This window comes from Miniopterus schreibersii (genome assembly GCF_964146895.1).
Source record: "Miniopterus schreibersii genome assembly, chromosome: 11".
Taxonomy (NCBI): domain Eukaryota; kingdom Metazoa; phylum Chordata; class Mammalia; order Chiroptera; family Miniopteridae; genus Miniopterus; species Miniopterus schreibersii.
Genome location: NC_138111.1, coordinates 40,159,193 through 40,184,548, shown reverse-complemented (window position 1 = coordinate 40,184,548; position 25,356 = coordinate 40,159,193). Strand labels below are relative to the sequence as shown.

General features: G+C 42.2%; 1 protein-coding gene across 3 annotated transcripts in view; it reads left to right on the top strand.

The window, feature by feature from the left end:
* Nucleotides 1–593: 593 nt before the first annotated feature.
* CFAP95 (cilia and flagella associated protein 95) overlaps nt 594–25,356 on the top strand; it is a 117,852-nt gene continuing 93,089 nt past the window's right edge. The window contains exon 1 of one of the 3 annotated variants that reach the window (XM_081151824.1): nt 594–946. In XM_081151824.1, coding sequence (XP_081007950.1) covers nt 804–946 — 143 coding nt within the window. In that variant the 5' untranslated portion in view covers nt 594–803. The remainder of the gene's footprint in view (nt 947–25,356) is intronic. The other 2 variants (XM_081151823.1, XM_081151825.1) reach the window with 2 other exon arrangements.

Genomic DNA, 25,356 nt, shown 5'->3' with positions numbered 1-25,356 from the left:
ATGTGACGGCTTTGTATTGTCACAAAATACCATGGTTTCAATAATAAAAGCTTGGCAAGTCTTAGGGAGCTGAAGGTCCCGGAGCCCTAACCTGTACTCAGAATCTGAAGCAACCTCAGCTTCTTGCCTCACCCAGCCCCTTCTACAGTCCCACCCCCTCCTTCGTTTTTCCAGAGGAAGAAACTCGTGTTCAGAAAGGTTCTGAAAGCAGCTGAAACTGGAACCAGCCAGGCCATTTCAGCCTCAGGCATTTTAGCCCAATGCTTCCGTGCCTCCTCTTTCTCAGAAAAGCTGTGCAGAAATGACATATTTTAGGGTTTAAGGGTTGTTCTCTTGTTCCCTTTTGGCCAAACTCGTAAGCAGAGGGTAGGGTGGCGACAGATGATGGATGGTAAAAATATCTTATGCAAGAACAGCGGGAACGGACCGCTCTCCGGGGTCCGGTCCCATTAGCTCTCAACTGACCCGGGGCTCCTCCGCCTTGAGACTCTGCTCAGCCACTCGGGCGATCAGGCTGGCGGGCGGACGAAACTACAGGTCCCAAGATGCACATGCTTCTTCTTCCTTCTGTGCAGCCCGGACGCCCCCTCGTTGCATTCTGGGAAATGTAGTTTCCTTTGACTCCACAGCTACACGGTCCTGGAACCCCAGGCTATTACGTTTTGGGGGAGTCCAGCCCCTCCATTGACCCCGCCCCGGGTTGCTTAGGAGATGAGAGACGCCGATTCTGGGTCTTTGTTTGGCTCTGGGCGGCACGGGCGCAGGGGCGGAAACCCTCCGAGGGCTGCGCTGGACGCGCGGCCATGGCGAACTTGGACAGCTCCCTCCAGGACTTGCGCAGCAGGAGGTTTGAGCTCGGCCCCACCGACGTGCTGGAGCGCAAGGGCTCCCTGACCCTCCGCTCCCGCCACAAAAAGTACTCGAAGCCGGTGCTGGCGTGCTCCTGGTGAGCGGGCTCCCCGAGTTCCCCGTTCTCTGGTCGTGGGAGAGGAAGAGGGGCGGCAGGGGTGGCGGGCAGAGGAGAGGAGGGAGAGGAAAGGAAGGGCCGCGTCTGCGAAGGGGAGCGAAGAGGGCGGGGGTGCGGGCTGGGGAAGGGGCGGCGCCGGGAGCGCTCCCCGGAGGAGCCCCGCTCCCGCCGAGGCCGCTGCAGCCCAGCCCGCCCCGCCGCCAGGGGTCAGAGATCACCCAGCGCAGGGTGCCCGGCAGCGTGTTTGCGGAGGCCTGGGCATTTTGTCTCTGAGACAGGTACTTACAAAAGGCAGGGTCTATTAGCAGGAGGTCAGGGGCACAGCAGGAGGGAGATGTTTGTTCAGAGGATGGCTTCCAGGACTGTCATTTTGGGGGTCACGAAGCACACTGAATTATTTAATATCCCTAAATATCACTTAGGCTACTAGGACTCTTCTGACCAGAGACTTGCAAACTGGTGTTTCCCGCTGGGTAAAGCCAACAGTTTGTTTGGCATGCACTATGTTTTCTTTTTTTTTTTTCTTCTTTTAAATAATCGCCCACATTTGAAACCAGGAGATTAAACATAAAGATGCATGGATTATGTTTTTTCTTGAAAAGTTGAAAGGCCTGGCAACAGAGGATTTTATTCTTCCTGGCAACTATGAATGCGTCGGAACTGAGCACTGGCCACTGAAGATGAGAGTTCTCTTTGGTGATTTCACTCATTACAGGTTCTTGCCTGGCCCCCAAAGGCATTTATTGTACTTCCTTTGCCTTAGATCTCGGGCTTTGAATTCACTTAGAGATTCTCTTGTTTTACTAAATATTTCAATAACCAATAACAAAACCATAACCTATAACTGGGAGAAAAATGGGGACTTTTACGGCAATTAGGTTTCTGTTCTTTGGGTTAATTTTACTGTCTATACTGTTGACAATAATTACTTTTAGTATTTGGAATTCTGTGTGGGGAGAGATCAGGAAGAGCCAAGTGAAAAGAAGTCCCGACCCTTGTCTCCTTTATGCTTTTGCTATTGAAAGACGATTTTGACTTAGCCCTAAAGCTAAGCCCTCCTCGACCCCATTCATTCATACAGTGTATGTGAGCCCTGCAGCTTCTGTCTTGCAAATTTTCTACAGCCTATTCCTTACTTTTTCAAAGCCTTATTTTACTTCTCATCTCTAAATCTGACCACCTATTTTGAACTCAGTGTGAGAGGTTATATAGATTTGAAGTCCAAAGCTACATTGGGAAACAAAATCCTCTTTTAGCTGCCTCATGAAGGGCTTACCTCACGGCCCTCAAGCAAAACACTTAGCTCTTCCATGATTCTGTTACTCCATGAGGATTTAGGTCATGATACAAATCACTACTAGAAATGATTTTTACAGAGAAAGGTCTTTTTCAAGTGGGTAGTACTTTGCACTTTTCTCCATTGCTATGAGAAGTTGCCTTGTGAACACTGTAGGCATCAACAGCAAAACTACAGAAGAACATAAATGAGAAGGAGGTAAGGAACTTGATGGGCGAGAAGGGTGGTATAACACTGAAAGTCATTCTGGCCACTGCTGGAAATGTAGAGAGTTCTCATGCTGTTGATTTTTAGAAAAAAGTTTTGGGAGCAGGAAGAAATAAGTTCAATCCAACTAACAGCTACATGTTGGAGATGCAGAGATGGATACAGGAGATTCAGTGAGATAATTTGTGTAAAGCATTTAGCACCATGCCTGGCACATAGTAAACAGTCAATAATTTGTGGTAGCTATTATAATACTATTTATTTAGGATACCATAATGGTGAAAAGCTAGGGCTCTAGGTTGAACACCGACTTTGCAGCCTGTGATATGGCAAGTGACATGACTACTCTGGGCCTCTGTTTCTGAAACTGTGAAATGAGGATGATAAGATTCTAGATAAGATTAAACAAGGTATTGTATGTGAAGCACCTTTTAACATACAGCCTGGCACATAGTAAGCACAGTAATTGGTATATACATATATAGGATGTGTTCATTGATCTTAAGGAATTTCATAGGCCAGTAAAGGAGAATGTCAATAATCTTATTTGTGCAAAATAGAGATGAGTATAAGAGACAACGGGAACAGGAAGGGAAGGTTAGTGTGTGGTGGGGAGAGGGGGGGTTTCCTGAGCAGGGTTTAGGAAGAAGAATAGGAGCTTCAAGGGAACACAAAAGAAAACAGGCAACTGCAGTGAAAGAGTAAGGAGCAGCATCATAGGGAAATAGAAGTAGTTCTCTACAATTGGCAAATGCAGTTGATCTTCATTATTTGTAGATTTTATATTTGCAAATTTGTCTACTTGCTAAAATTTATTTGTAACCCTAAATCAGTACTCATGGTGCTTTCATGATCATTGATGAACATGTGCAGATAGGCAAACATTTTGAGTCACTGTCCACACACATTCCCGTTTGACGTCAGACAAAGTGACATTCTGCCTTCTTGTTTCAGCCCTGGTACTGTGAACAATTCTTTTCACAGTCTATATAGTGCTACCTTTTTTTTTTTTTTTTTTTGCATTTTTGTGCTTTTTGAAGGTGATTTCATTGTTAAAATGATCCTGAAGTATAGCACCGAAGTTCTGTCTAGTGTTCCTAAGTGCAAGAAGTGTGTGATGTGGAGAAAACTCATGTGTTACATAAGTTTCATTCAGGCATGAGTTATAGTGCTGTTGGCTGTGAGTTCAATGTTCATGAGTCAACAGTATATACTGAATAAGGTGTCTTTAAATAGAAACACCCCTAAAACCAGGTTATAGTTTGATTGGCTGATGAAAATGGCTCACAAGTCCTATCTTCCTGAGCTGGCTGTACTGCTGGTTCTCTTTTCCTTCCACAGCCAACCAGGCACCAAGATCTATCCTAAAAAACCCCCACAAAACTGCATAAAGTGCAAATTGTATAAACTTCCAAATGAATAATGTCATTGACCATTTTGTTTTTATGCGTTCTGGTCATAATTGTTTGCTTTCTATTGACTTATTTTATTACATATTAAAACTTTTATTGAATTTTAATCTTTTATTAAAGATCAGTTCCTACTATATGTAAGACACCATTTTGGTGGCCTTTCAACTGAGTAGTTGATCAATTAAGTGACTGTACCTGTGGGTTTGCAAAATAGAATTGGTGACTGGGAGAAATTCTAACTTAGCTAGTTTAAACCTTTGGATGATTCCCATTTTCTGTTCATGTGGCATGTAACACAAGTCTGTTTGACTTCTCTGCACATATTTAAAAATGGTGTGTATAATAGACATGATAGAGTGATATACCCAGAATGGTTGTTAGAGATATCTCTGGTCCATTACTGGGATGAGACGTTGCCTAGGAGCCATCTCTTCCTTACAGCTGGAGTGGTGGATAGAGAGCCATGTCACCCGCATTGCACCTTGATGCTTCTGAGTGAGAGAAGCCTTTTCTAGAGGTCACCTTTCTCTAGTCATTTCTGTAGCACTTATGGAGCTATATCATCAGGTGATTCCATCAGAAATTCTGAATTGAGGGAAAATTTTCTCTTGGGATATCTTCTCACTCACTGGAAGAATATACTACTAAGAACCAGAACAGCTATATTTGTCTTTAATAAATTCTCTGGTGTGAGGCTAGTTCTTATTATTTATTTATTTATTTATTTTATTTTATTTATTTATTTATTTATTTATTTATTTATTTATTTATTTATTTATTTATTTTCACTCTTCCCTTTCTTGGCCAAATCAGCATTCAGTGATAAGTGATGATAATTTATCACACAAAAAATTAAAAAAATTTTTTTGGTGGTGGTGGAGTGAGGCTCCCAGACCTATATGTGGGTCCTTGATCTTTCTCACCTCATCTCCTATTCAACTTCTGTGCCGACTGCTGGTGAATTTGTGAATAATCCACTTGGTTTGTTGAGGACCCGATGTCTCTGCTTACAAACTCACTTCCACTTTGGCTCTTGTTGGTGCTGCAGATCCCCATGTCAGACCTGTCCTTCCCCAGCCCCTGACTTAGGCAGTCACCCCACAGCCACTATGGTAGGTGCACCTGCACCCCTCACCATGGCAGCCCCACAGCTGGTCCACTGACACTCACTCAGCTTCCATCAGATGCCCTAGAGAGAGTGTGTGCATATGCCATGGTTTGCCCAGGATAGGTAAGCTCTGGTTGGCCTGAGATTTATTAAAAATTCTTCTTTCACTTTCTAAAGTGATCTGCTTTAAAATATAAATTTTAAGATCATTCTGTCCCATGTTTGGGACCTTCTGGGTCTTGTTATTAATAGAAACTTAAGAAATTTGAATCTTTTATTTCTCAGCAATGCCTGATTTTCAAGAAAAATGTCTCCCTCAGCACTAAAAAATTCCATCTCGTTAGTTGAAAGTCAATCAGCAACATTTTATTTTTCTTCGTAGTCCTGGCACTACAGTCCTTAATGTTCCCAAGGCAAATGTGGATGCCTCTGATTTATAGAGCAAATGTTATTTTAAAGAGTTAAGCAAAGAAAAGTACAAAGATTAATATTTAAAAATATAACCTTACAATAAGGGAGCATAAAAAGGCAGTATGTATTGGATTCTTTTGTTAAAAATGTGTCTATATGCATTGAAAAGAGACTGAAAGGAAATTCACCATGTAACCCAAAATTATTACGGCCGCTGAATGGTGGATTTATGGATTATTTGTGCTTTCCTTTTTTCTCTTTACCACTTCTACATTTTCCATAAGGAACTTGTATTACTTTCAGGAAAATAAATGAAAGTTACTTAAAGATTTTTGATATCATTGTCTATATTTTTTCCCCTGGAGCAAGCATTCTCTAGATCAGAATTTAGACACAATGCTTCATCCTTTCAGAGTCTGAGTCACTCTTCATAGTTTGTATGAGTCTTTTTAAAATATCTTTTTAATTGCTAGTTTATATTGGATGAAAAGGATGATGCTATTTACATTCAGCTGGTCTCACTGCCCTTTCATTCTGTCTGTGCTCTATAATGGTAGATCCTACGCCACGGTTATTTTTAATCTAGTCCATTCTTATCCTTCAACATACGCACATACCCACAAATGCTTTTGAATGTAGTAGTGTTTTCTGCGGGAGAGGGGCACCTTATTTTCTATTTTTTAAGATAAAATCCAGAGACGGCTACATTTTCCTTTCAATGCTATTCTCTTTTATGACATTCCAATCAATTTCTTTTTCTAAAAACTTGTGGTTATAGAATTGTTGTGCCTTGATGTTCATGTGAGGTTTTGCTCGACTGAACTGGCAGTGGCCAAAATAAAAGTTTTGCTTGCAAGATGAACCCTTGTAAGGCAGAGTATTACAGGACCGGTATTTCTCCATGTGGTGCTCTTGGATTAGGAAATAGCATTGCTGAGCATGAGTACCTCTGCCTGAGCCAACCCCTTACCCTTGGGACCATTTCCCCCTCAGGCCCCAGGAGCCTCATTAGAATTCTGCTGTATTCTTTCCTTCATAGACAGTCACAAATAATTTTCACCAAGTTTTCTTTCTCTTAGCTCACTGATGATCCCTTCCAGTTAAGAATGTGGGACTCAGTGATAAGGGGTCCCAGTCTGTGAACACTGGGACTGGGCTTGGGATTTTTAGTAGCACCAGAACTGGTATTGTTAGATAAACTTCTCTGAGTTGGCCTGGGAAGCCACCTCACTGGTACCATTTTCTGTGTGCACTGGTCAGTCTTTTGGTTGCAAGTGACAATCAGCTTTCACTAGTCTAAAAAAGCAAGAAAATGAATTAGCTCATGACAGTCATAGAATGGTTGGTTACCATTCTATGGGGCAGGAATGCAGCTCGACCTTAGCAACAACTGGAATAAGGGGTGCAAATGCAAACAGGTCTCACTTCATTCTTCCTCGCGCCTCCTCTTTGTGTGTTTGCCTCATCTTATCATTGAAAACTATGCACTTTATATTTTACACCTTCATCCTACAGAGAAAGATTGGTTTTAAGGAATTTTCAGTTCAGAATAAAAACATTCCAGGTCAGATATCCATTCCTGGGCCAAGTATCTGTTTGAGCTCATCTGACTGGGAAAGGTTAGATGGAAGTGTGATAGCTCTCTAATAGCGATGGGGTGAGGTAGACCGACCCAGGAGAAAGAAGTGCTGGGTTGGCAATCCTACAGATGTCTACTGTATCCCATCCTATCCTACAGATGTCTACTGTATCCCATCCTATCCTACAGATGTCTACTGTATCCCATCCTATCCTACAGATGTCTACTGTATCCCATCCTATCCTACAGATGTCTACTGTATCCCATCCTATCCTACAGATGTCTACTGTATCCCATCCTATCCTACACATGTCTATTGTATCCCATCCTATCCTACACATGTCTACTATGTAACTAAATAGCTACTATAGTGGAGAATGAATTCCAAATTCCAAAGACCAATTTTATAGCAAGAGTTTAGAATACAACCCATTACTATGCTGGGGATTTTCTACATTTGCTGTTATTTTGACTTTAAACTATGTTTCTCCCACCCCAGCCAACCCAATGCAGTTTTTAAAAATTGGCCTTAGATTTACTGAGCAGAAAACAGAAATCTTGTGTAGAGATTAGATGAGCAGATCCTTATGGTGTTTTGAAAAAGTTCTTAATAAATCTGAATACTATATTGTATTATTGTTTTTGATAGACACTAATCTCTTATTACTGTTTATTTTATTTGTAATACAAATTCACTTTAATTGTTATCAGTCACACCGTGTATTTTTACTTTTGTTTAACCGAGTTTTGAAGCATTAACAAAAATAATTGGCAGAAAAATTATATTTCTTTGTTAAAATATTAGATCCCCAATCTAATTAATATAATGTCATTTATTTATTGCAAATAATTTAGACTTTTATAGAAAGTGATAGGAAGAATATTTTGAAATTAAAACATATGAATGACTTGTCACAAATTTTTTAAACATTCAGAAAAAACACTGAAATGCTTAGCCAGAAACCAGAAATATTATGTGAGTTTTTGCAAAACCAAACAAAAACTTGAAACTTATTCTTTAAAGAGCTACTTTTTTATTTAAAGAATTTTTAACTTAAATTTATTGGGGTGACATTGGTTAATAAAATTATTTAGGTTTTAAGTGTACATGTCTATGATTCATCATCTGTGTATTGCATGGTGTGCGCGCCACCCAAAGTCAGTTCTTCTCCTGTCACCATCTATTTGGTCCCCTTCATGCTTTACTACCCTCCCACCTGCTTCCCTCTGGTAACCACCATACTGCTGTCTGTGAGTTTTTGTTTTACTAGTTTGTTCATTTGTTCGAAGAGCTCTTTGTTTAAAAAAAAAAAAAAAAAGTTTTTATTGATTTTTGAAGAGAGAGGAAGGGGGGAGAGAGAGAGAAAGAGAGAGAGCAACATTTCTGTGAGAGAGAAACACCGATTGGTTGCCTCTTGTATGCACCCTGACTGGGAATTGAATCGAACTTGGGCATGTGGCCTAACCAGGAATTGAACCAGTGACCTTTTGGCACATGGGACAACGCTCAACCAACTGATCCACATCAGCAAGGAAAATACATTTTTTCCAATGGTGTATATGGTTAGGGTATGGATTAGACCTAGGGTTAGGGTTAGGTTGAGGGTTATGGTTAGGGATATGGTTAGGGTTAGGATTAGACCTATGGTTAGGGTTAGGACTAGGGTTAGGGTTAGGCTTAGGGTTAGTCTTAGGGTTATGTTTAGGGATAGGATTAGACCTAGGGTTAGGGTTAGGTTGAGGGTTAGGGTTAGGGATATGGTTAGTGATAGGATTACATCTAGGGATTGGGTTAGATTGAGAGTTAGGATTAGGGATGTGGTTACCGGTAGTATTAGACCTAGGCTTACCGATAGGTTGAGGGTTAGGGTTAGGGATATGGTTAGGATTACGATTGGACCTAGGGTTAGGGTTAGGTTAGGCTTAGGGATATGGATAGGGTTAGGATTAGACCTAGGATTAGGGTGAGGTTGAGGCTTAGGGTTAGGGATCATTTAGGGTGACTATTAGACCTAGGGTTAGGGCTTGGTTGAGGGTTAGGGTTAAGGATATGGTTACGGTTAGGATTAGACCTAGGGTTAGGGTTAGGGTTAGGGATATGGTTACGGATAGGATTAGAACTAGGGTTAGGATTAGGGATAGGATTAGGCTTAGTGTTAGTCTTAGGGTAATGCTTAGGGTTAGGATTGGACCTAGGGTTAGGGTTAGGTTGAGGGTTAGGGTTAGGGAGATGGTTAGGGTTAGTTTTAGACCTAGGGTTCGAGTTAGGTTGAGGGTTAGGGTTAGGGATGTGGTTAGGGTTAGGATTAGACCTAGGGTTAGGGTTAGATTGAGAGGGATACGGATATGGTTACGGTTACGATTAAAACTAGGGTTAGGATTATGTTGAGTGCTAGGGTTAGAGACACGGTTGGGGTTAGGATTAGACCTACGGTTACGGTTATGTACAGGGCTAGGGTTAGGAGGATGGTTAGGGTTTGGATTAGATCTAGGGTTAGGGTCATTTTGAGGACTAGGGTTAGGCCGACGGTAAGGGTTACGATTAGACCTAGGGTTAGGGTTATGTTGAGGGCTAGGGTAAGGAGGAAGTTTAGGGGTTGGATTAGACCTATGGATAGGGTTATGTTGAGGACTACGGTTAGGATGGTTAGGGTTAGGATTAGACCTAGGGTTAGCGTTATGATGAGGGCTAGGCTTAGGTAGAGGGTTAGTGTTAGGATTAGACCTAGGTTTAAGGTTATGGTGAGGGCTAGGGTTGTAATTATGGTAAGGGTTACGATTAGACCTAGGGTTCGGGTTACTTTGAGGGCTGCAGTTTGGAGAATGGTTAGTATTTGGATTAGACCTAGTGTTAGGGTTTTGTTGAGGGTTACAGTTAGGCAGACGTTTAGGGTTACGATTAGACGTAGGGATAGGGTTATGTTGAGCGGTAGGGTTAGAGACACGGTTGGGGTTAGGGTTGGACCTAGGGTTAGGGTTATGTACACGGCTAGGGTTATGAGGATGATTAGGGTTTACATTAGACCTAGGGTTAGGGTTATGTTGAGGGTTACGGTTAGGAAGACGATAAGGGTTACTATTAGACCAAGGGTTAGGGTTATATTGATGACTACGGTAAGGAGGATGGTTAGGGTTTGGATTAGACCTAGGGTTAGGGTTAGAGAGATGGTTAGGATTAGGGTTGGACCTAGGGTTAGGGTCATGTTTAGGGCTAGGGTTAGAGAGATGGTTAGGGTTAGGATTGGACCTAGGGTTAGGGTTATGTTGAGGGCTAGGGTTAGAGAGATTGTTAAGGTTAGGATTGGACCTAGGGTTAGGGTTATGTGTAGGGCTAGGTTTAGAGAGATGGTTAGGGTTAGGATTGGACCTAGGGTTAGGATTATGTTGAGGGCTAGGGTTAGAGAGATTGTTAAGGTTAGGATTGGACCTAGGGTTAGGGTTATGTGTACGGCTAGGTTTAGAGAGAGGGTTAGGTATAGGATTGGACCTAGGGTTAGGCTTATGTTGAGGGCTAGGGTAAGAGAGTGGGTAGGGTTAGGATTGGACCTAGGGTTAGGGTTATGTTGAGGGCTAGGGTTAGAGAGAGGGTTAGGGTTAGGATTGGACCTAGGGTTAGGGTTATGTTGAGGGCTAGGGTTAGAGAGATGGTTAGGGTTAGGATTGGACCTAGGATTAGGGTTATGTTGAGGGCTAGGGTTAAGGAGACGATAAGGGTTACTATTAGACGAAGGCTTAGGGTTATATTGACGACTACAGTAAGGAGGATGGTTCGGGTTTGGATTAGACCTAGGGTTAGGGTTAGAGACATGGTTAGGGTTGGGAGTGGACCTAGGGTTAGGGTTATGTTGAGGGATAGGGTTAGAGAGATGGTTAGGGTTGGGATTGGACCTACGGTTAGGGTTATGTTGAGGGCTAGGTTTAGAGAGAGGCTTAGGGTTAGGATTGGACCTAGGGTTAGGGTTATGTTGAGGGCTAGGTTTAGAGAGAGGGTTAGGGTTATTATTGGACCTAGGGTTAGGGTTTTGTTGAGGGCTGGGGTTAGAGAGACGGTTCGGGTTCGGATTGGACCTAGGGTTAGGGTTATGTTGAGGGCTAGGGTTAGAGAGATGGTTAGGGTAGAATTGGACCTAGGGTTAGGGTTATGTTGAGGACTAGGGTTAGAGAGATGGTTAAGTTTACGATTGGACTTATGGTTAGGGTTATGTTGAGGGCTAGGGTTACAGAGATGGTTAGGGTTAGGATTGGACCTAGGGTTAGGGTTATGTTGAGGGCTGGGGTTAGAGAGACGGTTCGGGTTCGGATTGGACCTAGGGTTAGGGTTATGTTGAGGGCTGGGGTTAGAGAGACGGTTCAGGTTCGGATTGGACCTAGGGTTAGGGTTATGTTGAGGGCTGGGGTTAGAGAGACGGTTCGTGTTCGGATTGGACCTAGGGTTAGGGTTATGTTGAGGGCTGGGGTTAGAGAGACGGTTCGGGTTCGGATTGGACCTAGGGTTAGGGTTATGTTGAGGGCTGGGCTTAGAGAGACGGTTCAGGTTCGGATTGGACCTAGGGTTAGGGTTATGTTGAGGGCTGGGGTTAGAGGGACGGTTCGGGTTCGGATTGGACCTAGGGTTAGGTTTATGTTGAGGGCTGGGGTTAGAGGGACGGTTCCGGTTCGGATTGGACCTAGGGTTAGGGTTATGTTGAGGGCTGGGGTTAGAGAGACGGTTCGGGTTCGGATTGGACCTAGGGTTAGGGTTATGTTGAGGGCTGGGCTTAGAGAGACGGTTCGGGTTCGGATTGGACCTAGGGTAAGGGTTATGTTGAGGGCTGGGGTTAGAGAGACGGTTCGGGTTCGGATTGGCCCTAGGGTTAGGGTTATGTTGAGGGCTGGGGTTAGAGAGACGGTTCGGGTTCGGATTGGACCTAGGGTTAGGGTTATGTTGATGGCTGGGGTTAGACAGACGGTTCGGGTTCGGATTGGATCTAGGGTTAGGGTTAGGTTGAGGGCTGGGGTTAGAGAGACGGTTCGGGTTCGGATTGGACCTAGGGTTAGGGTTATGTTGAGGGCTGGGGTTAGAGAGACGGTTCGGGTTCGGATTGGACCTAGGGTTAGGGTTATATTGAGGGCTGGGGTTAGAGAGACGGTTCGGGTTCGGATTGGACATAGGGTTAGGGTTAGGTTGAGGGCTGTGGTTAGAGAAACGGTTCGGGTTCGGATTGGACCTAGGGTTAGGGTTATGTTGAGGGGTGGGGTTAGACAGACGGTTCGGGTTTGGATTGGACCTAGGGTTAGGGTTAGGTTGAGGACTGGGGTTAGAGAGACGGTTCGGGTTCGGATTGGACCTTGGGTTAGGGTTAGGTTGAGGGCTGGGGTTAGAGAGACGGTTCGGGTTCGGATTGGACCTAGGGTTAGGGTTACGTTGAGGGCTGTGGTTAGAGAAACGGTTCGGGTTCGGATTGGACCTAGGGTTAGGGTTATGTTGAGGGCTGGGGTTAGACAGACGGTTCGGGTTCGGATTGGACCTAGGGTTAGGTTTATGTTGAGGGCTGGGGTTAGAGGGACGGTTCCGGTTCGGATTGGACCTAAGGTTAGGGTTAGGTTGAGGGCTGTGGTTAGAGAAACGGTTCGGGTTCGGATTGGACCTAGGGTTAGGGTTATGTTGAGGGGTGGGGTTAGAGAGACTGTTCGGGTTCGGATTGGACCTAGGGTTAGGGTTAGGTTGAGGGCTGGGGTTAGAGAGACGGTTCGGGTTCGGATTGGACCTTGGGTTAGGGTTAGGTTGAGGGCTGGGGTTAGAGAGACGGTTCGGGTTCGGACTGGACCTAGGGTTAGGGTTATGTTGAGGGCTGGGGTTAGAGAGACGGTTCGGGTTCGGATTGGACCTAGGGTTAGGGTTATATTGAGGGCTGGGGTTAGAGAGACGGTTCGGGTTCGGATTGGACCTAGGGTTAGGGTTACGTTGAGGGCTGTGGTTAGAGAAACGGTTCGGGTTCGGATTGGACCTAGGGTTAGGGTTATGTTGAGGGGTGGGGTTAGACAGACGGTTCGGGTTCGGATTGGACCTAGGGTTAGGGTTATGCTGAGGGCTGGGGTTAGAGAGACCATTCGGGTTCGGATTGGACCTAGGGTTAGGGTTATGTTGAGGACTGGGGTTAGAGAGACGGTTCGGGTTCGGTTTGGACCTAGGGTTAGGGTTATGTTGAGGGCTGGGGTTAGAGAGACGGTTCGGGTTCGGATTGGACCTAGGGTTAGGGTTATGTTGAGGGCTGGGGTTAGAGAGACGGTTCGTGTTCGGATTGGACCTAGGGTTAGGGTTATGTTGAGGGCTGGGGTTACAGACACGGTTCGGGTTCGGATTGGACCTAGGGTTAGGGTTATGTTGAGGGCTGGGGTTAGAGAGACGGTTCGGGTTTGGATTGGACCTAGGGTTAGGGTTATGTTGAGGGCTGGGGTTAGAGAGACGGTTCGTGTTCGGATTGGACCTAGGGTTAGGGTTATGTTGAGGGCTGGGGTTAGACAGACGGTTCGGGTTCGGATTGGACCTAGGGTTAGGGTTATGTTGAGGGCTGGGGTTAGAGAGACGGTTCGGGTTCGGATTGGACCTAGTGTTATGGTTATGTTGAGGGCTGGGGTTAGCAGACGGTTCGGGTTCGGATTGGACCTAGGGTTAGGGTTATGTTGACGGCTGGGGTTAGAGAGACGGTTCGTGTTCGGATTGGACCTAGGTTTAGGGGTATGTTGAGGGCTGGGGTTAGAGAGACGGTTCGGGTTCGGATTGGACCTAGGGTAAGGTTTATGTTGAGGATGTGGTTAGAGGGACGGTTCCGGTTGGGATTGGACCTAGGGTTAGGGTTATGTTGAGGGCTGGGGTAGAGAGACGGTTCCGGTTCGGAGTGGAGCTAGGGTTAGGGTTATGTGTAGGGCTAGCGTTAGAGAGACGGTTCGGGTTCGGATTGGACCTAGGGTTAGGGTTATGTTGAGGGCTAGGGTTAGAGAGACAGTTCGGGTTCGGATTGGACCTAGGTATAGGGTTACGTTGAGGGCTGGGGTTAGAGAGACGGTTCGAGTTCGGATTGGACCTAAGGTTAGGGTTATATTGAGGGGTGTGGTCATTGTGACAGTTCGGGTTCGGATTGGATTTAGGGTTAGGGTTATGTTGAGGGCTGTGGTTAGAGAGACTGTTCGCGTTCGGATTGGACCTAGGGTTAGGGTTATGTTGAGGGCTAGGTTTAGAGAGAGGGTTAGGGTTAGGATTGCACCTAGGGTTAGGGTTATGTTGAGGGCTAGGATTGGAGAGATTGTTAGGGTTAGGATTGGACCTAGTGTTAGGGTTATGTTGAGGGCTAGGGTTAGAGTGATGGTTAAGTTTAGGAGTGGACCTAGGGTTAGGGTTATGTACATGGCTAGGGTTATGAGGATGGTTAGGGTTTACATTAGACCTAGGGTTAGGGTTATGTTGAGGGCTAGGGTTAGAAAGATGGTTAGGGTTAGGTTTCGGCCTTGGGTTAGGGTCATTTGAGCGGGAGATTTACAGAGATGGTTAGGGTTACGATTGTACCTAAGGTTTGGGTTAAGTTGAGGGCGAGGGTTAGAGAGATGGTTAGGGTTAGGAATGGATCTAGGGTTAGGGTTATGTTCAGGGTGAGGGTTAGAGAAATGGTTAGGGTTCGGATTGGGCCTAGGGTTAGGGTTATGTTTAGGGGTAGGGTCAGAGAGATGGTTAGGATTTGGATTGTCCTAGGGTCAGTGTTAGGTTTGAGTACTAAGTTTTGGAGGATGTTTACAATTTGTATTAAATTTCAGCTTAGGGCTATGTTGAAGGTTAACATTAGGAGGATGTTTAGGGTTAGGATTAGAGCTAGGGTTAGTATTTTTTTGTGAGTTAGGGTTACGAGGATGTTTAGGGTCTGGATTAGACCTAGGCTTAGGGTTATGTAGAGCGCTCAGTGTAGGCAGACATTAGGGTTACGATTAGACCTAGCATTAGGGTTATGTTGAGGGGTAGCGTGAGAGAGATGGTTAGCGTTAGGATCAGACCTAGGGTTAGGGTTATGTTTAGATGTAGGATTGGGAGGATGGTTATGGTTAGGATGAGTCGTAGGGTTTGGGTTATGTTGAGGGCTAGGGTTTGTAGGATGGTTAGTGTTAGGATTAGACCTGGGGTTAGGGTTATGTTAAGGTCTAAGGCTAGGCCGACTTTTTGGGTTATGATTATACATAGGGTTAGGTTTATGTTGAGTGTTAGGGCTAGGGAGATGGTTACTCTTAGGATTAAACCTAGGTTTAGCGTTATGTTCAGGGTTAGGTTTATGGTTATTTTAAATGTTAAGATTAGACCTAGGGTTTGGGTTTGCTTTAGGGGTTGTGGTGTTGGTTTGGTTTATGATTAGACCTAGGATTAGGGTTATGTTGAGGTTTAGCTTTATGGATATGGTTAGGGTTTGGATTTGACCTGGGGTTAGGGTTAGGTTGCGGGTTTGTTTTTGGGATGTTGTAGGGTTATTATTAGACCTAGGCTTAGTGTTAGGTGAGGGTTTGTGTTGGGGATATGGTTAGTGTTAAGAGTAGTCCTAGGGTTAGGGTTAAGTTAGGGTTAGAGTGTTGTATATTGTTAGGGATAGCATTTTACCTAAGGCTAGTGTTAGGTTTGCGGTTAGGATTAGGTATATAGTTAAGGTTGGGATTAGACCTAGTGTTCGGGTTATGTTGAGGGTTAGGATTAGAGATATGGTTAGGGTTGGGATTATACCTAAGGTTAGGTTTGGGTTTAGGGTTAGGATTAGGGAGATAGTTACTGTTAGGATTTGACTTAGGGTTAGGGTTGTGTTGAGGGTTAGAGTTAGGGATACGGTTAGAGTTAGGATTTGACCTAGGGTTAGGGTTAGGTTTAGGGTTAGGGTTTGGGATATGGTTAGGGTTAGGATTAGTTGTAGGGTTAGGGTTAGTTTTAGGGTTAGTTCTAGGGAGATGGTTAGGGTTAGGTTTAGATCTATGCTTAGGGTTATTTTGAGGGTTAGGGTTAGAGATATGGTTAGGTTTAGGATTCGACCTAGGGTTACGTTAAGGTTTTGGGTTAGGATTAGGGCTATGGTTACTGTTAGGATTAAACCTAGGCCTAGGGTTATTTCGGGGTTTAGGGTTGGGGATATGGTTAGGGTTAATATTAGACCTAGGGTTAGGGTTAGGTTTAGGTTTAGGGTTATGTCTTGGGAGATTGTTAGGGTTAGGATCATACCTAGGGTTAGGGTTATGTTGAGGTTTAGGGTTAGGATTATGGTTAGGGTTAGGAGTAGACCTAGGGTTAGGGTAATGTTGAGGACTAGGCTTAGGAGGATGGTTAGGGTTAGGATTAGACCTACGGTTAGGGTTATGTTGGGCTCTAGGACTATGCAGTCGTTTAGGGTTATGATTAGACCTAGGGTTAGGGTTATGTTGTGTGTTAGGGCTAGGGAGATGGTTACTGTTAGGATTAAACCTAGGGTTAGGGTTATGTTTAGAGTTAGGTTTCGGGTTATTGTTAAGTTTAAGATTAGACCTAGGGTTTGGGTTAGGTTTAGGGTTAGGGTTAGGGATATGGTTAGGGGTAGGATTAGACCTAGTGTTAGGTTTAGGTTTAAGGGTTAGGGTTAGGGAGATGGTTACTGTTAGGATTAGACCTAGGGTTAGGTTTATGTTGAGGGTTAAGTTTTGGGATATGGTTTGGGTTAGGTTTAGACCTAGGCTTAAGTTTAGGTTTAGTGTTAGGGTTATGTATATGGTTATGTTGAGGATTAGGCCACTGGTTAGGGTTATGTTGAGGGTTAGGTTTAGGGATATGGCTAGGGTTATGATTAGATATAGGATTAGGGTTAGGTTTATGGTTCGGGTTCAGGATACGGTTAGGTTTAGAATTCGACCTTGGGTTAGGGTTATGTTTAGAGAGATGTTTAGGGAGATGTTGAGTATTACCGTTAGGTTTATGGTTATGTTGAGGGTCATGGTTTGGGATATGGTTAGGGTTAGGTGTAGACCTAGGGTTATGGTTCAATTTATGGTTAGGTTTAGGGATATTTTTAGGGTTAGTTTTAGTCCTAGGGTTAGGGTTAAGTTTACAGTTAGGTTTATGGATGTTGTACGGTTTAGGATTAGACCTCGGGTTTCGGTTAGGTTGAGGGTTAGGGTTAGAGATGTGGTTAGGGTTAGGATTAGACCTAGGGTTATGGTTAGGTTGACCATTATGGTTGTGGATGTTGTTAGGATTAGGATTAGACCTAGGGTTAGGTATAAGTGAGGGATAGAGTTAGGGATATGGGTAGGGTTATGATTATACCAAGGGCTAGTGCCATTTTGAGGGTTAGGATTAGGGATGTGATTTGGGTTATGATCAGATATAGGGTTAGGGTTAGGGTTAGGGTCAGCGTTAGGGATATGGTTAGGGCTAGTTTTAGACCTAGGGTTAGGGTTAGGTTGAGGTTTAGTGTTAGGGATGTGGTTAGGGTTCGGATTAGACCTAGGGTTAGGGTAGGTTTGGTGTTAAGGTTAGGGAGATGGTGAGGGTTAGGATTAAACCTAGCCTTAGGGTTATGTTGAGGGTTAGGATTCCTGATATGTTTAGGGTTTGGATTATACCTAGGGTTAGGGTTAGGTTTAGGGTTAGGTTTAAAGAGATGGTTACTGTTAGTATTAGACCTAGGGTTAAGGTTATATTGAGGATTAGGCTTAGGGACATGGTTAGGGTTATGATTAGACCTACGGTTTGGTTTATGTTGAGTGTTACCGTTAGGAAGATGGTTACTGTTAGTTTTAGAGCTAGGGTAGGGATATGTTGAGGGTTATGGTTAGGGATATGGTTAGGGTTAGTATCATCCCTGGGGTTAGTGTTAGGTTTAGGGTTAGGTTTAAGGAGATGGTCAGGGTTAGGATTACACCTCTGGTTAGGATTAGGTTTAGGTTTGGGGTTAGGGATATGGTAATGGTTATGATTAGACGTAGGGTTAGGGTACGTTGAGGGTTAAGTTTAGGTAGATGGTTAGGGTTAGGATTAGACCTAGGGTTAAGGTTATATTGAGTTGGTCCTAGTACTGTTTTGGGGGGTAACTCTTTTTTCTTTGAGAACTTTCTCTAGTACTTCTTTATAAATTATGTGTGTAGACTTTTGTCTCTATTAAGGACAGTTTTGGTCAGTTGTTTTTCTTAGAAAGTTTTATGTTATATATAGCTTTCAAAATATATTTGCACAGAGATATGGAAAGTAGTCTTTAATGACTTAAGATATTTTCTTGTATTTTGATGGTTTTATCCTATTTTTAACAACTTATTAAGATATAATTCATATATTAGACAAATCACCCTTTTAAAGTGTATAATTCAATGGATTTTTGTGTGTTCACAGAGTTTTATACCCATCAACACAATCAATTTTTGGATTTTTATTAACCCTAAAAGCCAGGCAGCAAAAGACTAGTATCACATGATCTCGCTTATACGTGGAATCTAAAGAACTTAATAAACTGATGAACAGAATAGATTCAGTGACATGGAAGCATAGATGAGACTGATGAATGTCAGAGGGATGGAGGAGGGTGGGTGAGTGGAGGGGGAGAGAGTAACCAAAGAATTTATGTGCATATATACACAACCCAAGGACATGGACAATGGTGGGGAGATGGACTGGGGAGGGGGAAGGAACGGGGTGGAACGGGTCATTGGGGAGAAAAAGGGACATCTGTAATATTTTAAACAATAATAAAATTTAAAAAAAAAAAAGAAAAAAAAGAAATGCTGCTGCCTCCAAATTTTCCCAGCCCTCAAGCCGCAGCCAACCACTATTCTACTTTCTGTCTCTATAGATTTGCCTATAATGTACATTTCATATGAATGGAATCATATAATGATTTTATGTGACTAGCTTCTTTTATTGTCATAATGTTCTCAAGGTTCATCCTTGTTGTCGTGTGATTGAGTACCTCATTTATTTTAATTGCCTAATAATAGCCCAGTGTATGGATATTATAGCCCTCTTTTTTTTTTGTACCTCCCCCATCCTTCTTCTTAATTTTTCAGATAGGAGCTTGTCTAGTTTGTTTACTTACTGATTTATTGTGTTTCCTATTTTAATTATTCTATTGTCCTGATTTCTTTTGGATTCTTTGTTCTTCTTCTGTTTTTGAATTAAATGCTTCATTTATTTATTTTTATTGTTTCATTTTTATTGGTATAAATACTTAAAGCCTTGAATTTTTCTGTAGGCAGTGCTTTAGCTATATCCTATGGATTCTTATAAGTGGCATTTCTATTGGAACTTTTAACGAATTCGGCAATTTAAGTTTGTATCGATTCATGAGTTGTTTGGTAAAGCATTTCAATATTTCCAGATTGAAGACAGATCTCTTTAAAAATGTGTTCTAGATTTCTAGTTTTATTGCATTGTTATTTGCATATTTTAAGTAGATAAAAATATTTTTTTCTTAATTTTTATGAAAGTTTCATGTGTCTTCAAAGTTGTATTTTTTAGGCAGGTCACCAGTTGTTGTTCTCACTCTTTGCACATGCAGACTATGTTCACCTATTTACCCAAAGAAAATGACCCAGATTCCCTCTAGTCACAGGTCAAAAGTCTAAGATCTCTGCATGTTATGCCATAGTCTCTCTACTAAGTCTCTACTACAGTCTCTACTAAGTCTAGCTGTGGCTCTACTTGGTTCAAAAACCTATAAAATTTTCTGCCCCCTGCTCACCTACACAGTATACAATGGTAGGCAGGGACAAAGTAACTGCAGTAACTACCCCTCTTCAGAGAGAGGAAGGATAGAAATGGCAGGACTGTCATTTACGCACATTCTTAGACCCTCTCAGGCAGACATTGCTGGGGAGCCTTACACTGGTGTGAGGCATGTTCTTTGATCAGATGCTGGTTCTGCTTTCTGGCAATAGCTGCTCTTTGTATGTCTCTTCGTAGCCCGTGGCTCTGCCCTTGTGTGACTTTTTTGGTTGTTCTCTTTGACCACACCTGCAGTGGATGCCACAGAATATACCTTCCTGTGGTTTTTCAGCTTTCTCAGCTTATTTCCTGTTCCCAGAAGTTTGGAGGCCAAAAGATATTTTAAATATTGAATAAAGGATTTTAAAAATGCAATTTCCTGGCTTGTTGGGAAGTAACAGTTATTAAAAACTTCATAAGTTTCTTATTTGTTCAAATACAGTTAGTTCCAATAGCTGCTAACCTCTCAATTCTTTCTAGACAAAGTTCTCAGACTTGTGTTTCTTTACTTTTCCTCCTCATAACATTTTGAGTGTCACTTTGAGACTTGTAATTACAGAAATCAGAAACCCTGGGAGCTTCTGTTTGTCTAGCTCCTTAGGCTGATATTTGCAACTTAATTCACTGGGAGGGTCTAGGAATTGGATGAACTTTTCAGCCTGAGCCTTAATGGAATTTTGTCTCAAAAAAGTATTTCCGTTTCTCTCTTACTGTTTGAGATCTAGGCGTTATTGGCTCAAGGGTCCAAATTGTTGGAATCTCGTATTTCCCTTTTTCTTCTGGTAAACCAGCCAATTTCCTGAATTTATCTCCCTCTCTCTCTTTTTAAAGTACCTTGGCAAAACAATGATCCATTAGCAATTCACACACGGAATTAACAAACTGTTCTCCAGTCTCTTTCCCAATCTCTAGGTACATGATTGGACTCTTCACCTACTGTGGCTATCAAATGTTTGGCCTTTCCAGCCTCTAATATCAGTTTCCTATTGTCTTCTGCCTGGTCTTTAGCCGATGCCATGTATATTAGATTTTATGACAATAGTACCCACCCCACTTCTTATACTAATTTCTATGTTTGAATAGCCAGGCTTAATCTGTGATAACAAACAGCTCCAAAAAATCTCAGTGGCTCGACACATAAAGGTTTATTTCCTACTCACACAAGGTCCAATGTAGCCTCCACACAGATACTCTGGGACTCAGGCTGATTGATGCTCCATCATCTGGAAAGTCATTGATAGCTGTGGTAGGGAAAGAAAAAGATGAAGATTGTACAAGAGCTTTCACTGTCTTGGCCCAGAAATGGAACATATTATTTCTGCTCAATCTTTTATTGGCCAGAACTAGTCAAAAGGCCCCACCAGCTGAATGGGAGCTGGTAATGTTAACCTCTTGTATTCCTAAGAAAGGAGAAAGTGTATTGAGGAGCACAATATCTATCACATATGGAAGACTTTGTTGTGAAATTCCCCTCCTAGGACTAGACTTTTGTCCCTCCAGCACTGAAGCCATTGCTCTTGTACACTGTTGGCAAACAGCCTGAGGACATCAGCAGATTTGGTGTTTTGAAGTTTTACTTACCCCTTTGGTTATAGGCTTTCATCCAAATGTTGGCCTGGAAACTTCTACTGAATTTTCAGCTCCTAAATGCTTTTACTATGTTGGAATATATATACACATATATATGCAAAGTAGGTTTACAGTTGTAATACAATGATTAATAAATAATAATACAAGAACAAACCGTTTCAAATACAACTGTAAACCTATGTTTGCCCACTTGCGTGTGTGTGTGTATGTGTGTATAATATAGCATTTTCCATTGTGTTCGGCGAAAGAGTTTATCTACATAACCATGGAAATGTAATTTGGTTGGCATTGTGAGAGTTCCCACCTCTGGGAATCTCATTACTAAGATTTTTTGCTACTGCCTCTTATCGATACTTCTCCCAGCTGTCTTTGACTGGATCTTGGCTGCTTATAAAGCCCTTGCACATAATGTAATCTGGGGATTATAACTTCTGATTTTGCCAACAATTTAGTTTTCTTATGCTTTTTCCATTTTCTTTTCTTCTTTTGAGTGATTTCTGGGAGGACAATATTTATTTGTGAAGGTGTGTCCATAGTAGAAGACTGATTTAACTCTAGGTGCTATACATGAAGAGAAGCTTGTTCATTTGTTTTTAATGTGAATGAAATGAATTGCTTTGAAACCAAAGAAGCTTGTATTATCTACTTAATATGCAGTTACTCATGCATTCACAGAGCGTGCATTAAAATGGGCCTTAAGCTCGCACAATATAATCTTTTGATATTATTCTAGAGTAATTAATTCAAATTATTTAAGCCAGTAATATTAACACTATAGGAACAGGAGTATACACAGGTCATGAGATGTTTGCTTTTGTTATGGAGTGGGGCAAACTGTTCTTCATGCCACTAATGCCAAGGTAGTCTTTGGATTAAGTAATTATTAATACATAATATGCTTTAAAAACCCTGACTCTCACTGGGGGTGGCAAACACACAATACAGTGTACAGATGATGTGTTGTGGAATTGTGCACCTGAAACCTGTATAATTTTGTTAATCAGTGTCACCCAATAAATTCTATAAAAAGGAAAAAATAAAAATAAAAACCCTGACTCTCTTTAGTCCTACTCTTTCACCATCCAGAGTGTCTTTGGCCAGTCAATATAAGCTGTTTCTGGAGGGGAAGATGAGAGAAACCCTAAAAAGTAGCCCAGGATTTGAAGGTAATTGAGACCCAGTTGTTTGAAGGTAGGGTAAGAATGTCCTGATCCTGGTTTGAGTAGGACAGTCCTGATTTTCACCACTACCAGTGTACTTAGTACCTCATTTTCCATTAAAAGTGTCCCAGATGGGATAATCAATTATAGTGTCACCCTTCTTAATACATGTCCCTTCAGCTGTTTTCACAGTCATATGTTTGGCAGTTAATCAGACTGACAACATTTATTTAACGTTTAAACTATGAAGATAGGCAAAGGCTCCTGCTGCTGTATTTCTTCTGTTCCCTCCTGATATTCTCCATGGAGTCTCCTATTCTTGAAGATTTTTTTGTGAAGAAAATTCATAATAATAATGGGCCATATTTACATGCCACTCAGCATATGTTCAGTGAAGAAAATTACTCATTTTCTTCCATCAAGTGGTTTTTATTTTGAGTGCAGTTTAGGCTTCAAATTCTGTGGTTTCATGGTTATAGATGAACAAATAACATACAGCATGAGACACATTGAAAAACAAAGTCTCTCTTCATAACTCAGAAATGTCACAGTATCTCCCAAGGATGTAAGATTTCCCTTCTGATTCTGCAAATACCTCTAAAAGTCTTCATTTGTCAGTTGGTACATTCGTACACCAAGTAACACTACTTTAGTATGTAAATCATCTACCCATGAAATCTTTAGAGAGGGTTGTCAAACGTTTCTTTGCAGTCTTTGATTTTATTGATTTTGTGCTTCTAATGTGTCAGAAAATACAGCTGACTTTTGAGGGTAACTTTCTTTTAAAGTTCTAGGTAGCAGATGATTATAAAACCTAATAGAAAAGATATCTTTGTCTTCTCATTTGGATTAGATTTATATTAGAAAATACAGTGCCTGAAAGAGTACTTATGAACCACATTAATAATTCTAAAATTTAAAATTAATATATTCTGCCATCTGGAGTCTTAACTAAATATTTTTTAATGTCTTTGAAATCTGCAAAGAAAATGTGTCTCTTGTCAAGTAACCAGAAGCTAGTATTCAGCTCAGATTTTCATTGTTCTCATGTCAGATATTGCTCAGCTTCAAACCCCCTTTGCAATCAATGTTATGCATATGTATGTTGACAGTTTTTCCATTCAGCAAGTAGATTTATAATTCCTCCTGAGACAAGATTTCGCTGCAAAGAACTAGCATCTCTATATACATAATCACTCCCTCTTTATGTGTGCTTTTGCAGAGTGAGCTGGATACTCTTTATTTTTATGGACACATTTGAAAGCCATTGCTCTCAGCATTTATATTAAGATTACAGTAACAAAATGTAAGAACATTCAATCGATCAATCAATCACTTAAGATTTAAAAATCATTTAGAATGTGTTAGACTGTGCTAGGCACTTCCATCACAAAGGCAAATAAAAAATAAACCCTGTGTCTAAGAAGCTCTTAATGTAATGAGAAGGCAGATTCATTAATGAATAATTATAAAACACTGTGAAAAGCATAGCAGTGATAAAGATTGGTTTCTTTGCAACCCCCCACCTCACCTCCACATATAGACGTGGGAGCATAGAAACCCTAGAGAGTAACTTGGTTCCCTCTCCTTTGAGGAGTATCCTATGACCTAATCCCACCTGTCGTCCGTTGACTGTTGGGGCAGCCCCAGGGAAGCTGCGGGTCCTTCCCTGAGTATGCTCTGGACTTGGGTTTGTTCGGCCCTGCAACTCACTTGAGGATTTGGATGTGTTTACTCAAAGGGGCTTAAAGATCTGGTTTGATATAGAATCGTTCAGCTCTTATGGTAGGAATCTCAAGCTCCCAAAGGACCCAGAAACACACCCAGAAGGTCCTCTTGACAAAGCATGACTTGGGTTTATGTTAGGCCTGGGGAGATAGGAAGGACAGGATCTAGAGTGTCCAGGTGGTTGTAGTGCTGGTGGCGGAACGTTGTATACCAACTGGATACCTTGGGCATTTGTTCAGAATGGGACCTGCTCAAGCTGTCTTTGCCCTACTAGATTCTATTAAATTTGACCCTCTTCGCATCAGTCTTAGTGGCAGTTTTGACAACGGGGTCATGGTTCCAAGCTCTCTTTTATACAGTTGGCAGCTCTGAGCCTGGCCTGTCAGCCCTTTCCCCAGTCCTAATTCTATTTATGTTCATACTCTTTCTCCTACAGTAGACTAGAGAAAGCAAGTTTCGTCTCTTGTAATTAAAGGTGTCTTTCATAAATATGCCTCATATAAAGAAATAGCCAAAGTGTTCAGCTCTGGACTTGGTAGAGCAAGGTCCTCAGCAGAAGCAAGGCCGCTTGTCAAGGAAGGTTCTGGCCCCACTGCCAGGAAGCCCTGTGGGCCCTCCTCCAGAAAGAAAGTCAGCCTGCACCTGAACGCCTGGCCTCAAAGACACAGCTCTCCATTCAGTCAGCAGCATGGAGTAGCTGTATTGAAGCTGCTTTGGCCTTGAACTGACTGCTGACCAGCTGCTGTGACGTACATGTCTGGGCAAATTACTATCAGCAGAAGCCAGTCTGTAGACTAGGTCAACAATGACCTTTTTACCAATCCAAGGTGATGTACAGGCTGTAAAGACATGTAGCAAGTTTTTTGCATAGCTAAATGTATTCCATTTAAAGCATTCAGATCGTTTTTACTTATCTTTGATGATAGAGGTATTTTTATTAAGGATGATAGATGATTATTTATTTATTTATTATTTTTTTTAAATACCTCTACTTTATTTTTATTTATTTATTTTAATTTTTAAATTTTATTTTTGTTTAAAATATTACAGATGTCCCTTTTTCTCCCCAATGACCCGTTCCACCCCGTCCCATCCCCCTCCCCAGTCCCTCTCCCCACCATTGTCCGTGTCCTTGGGTTGTGCATATATGCATATAAATTCTTTGGTTACTCT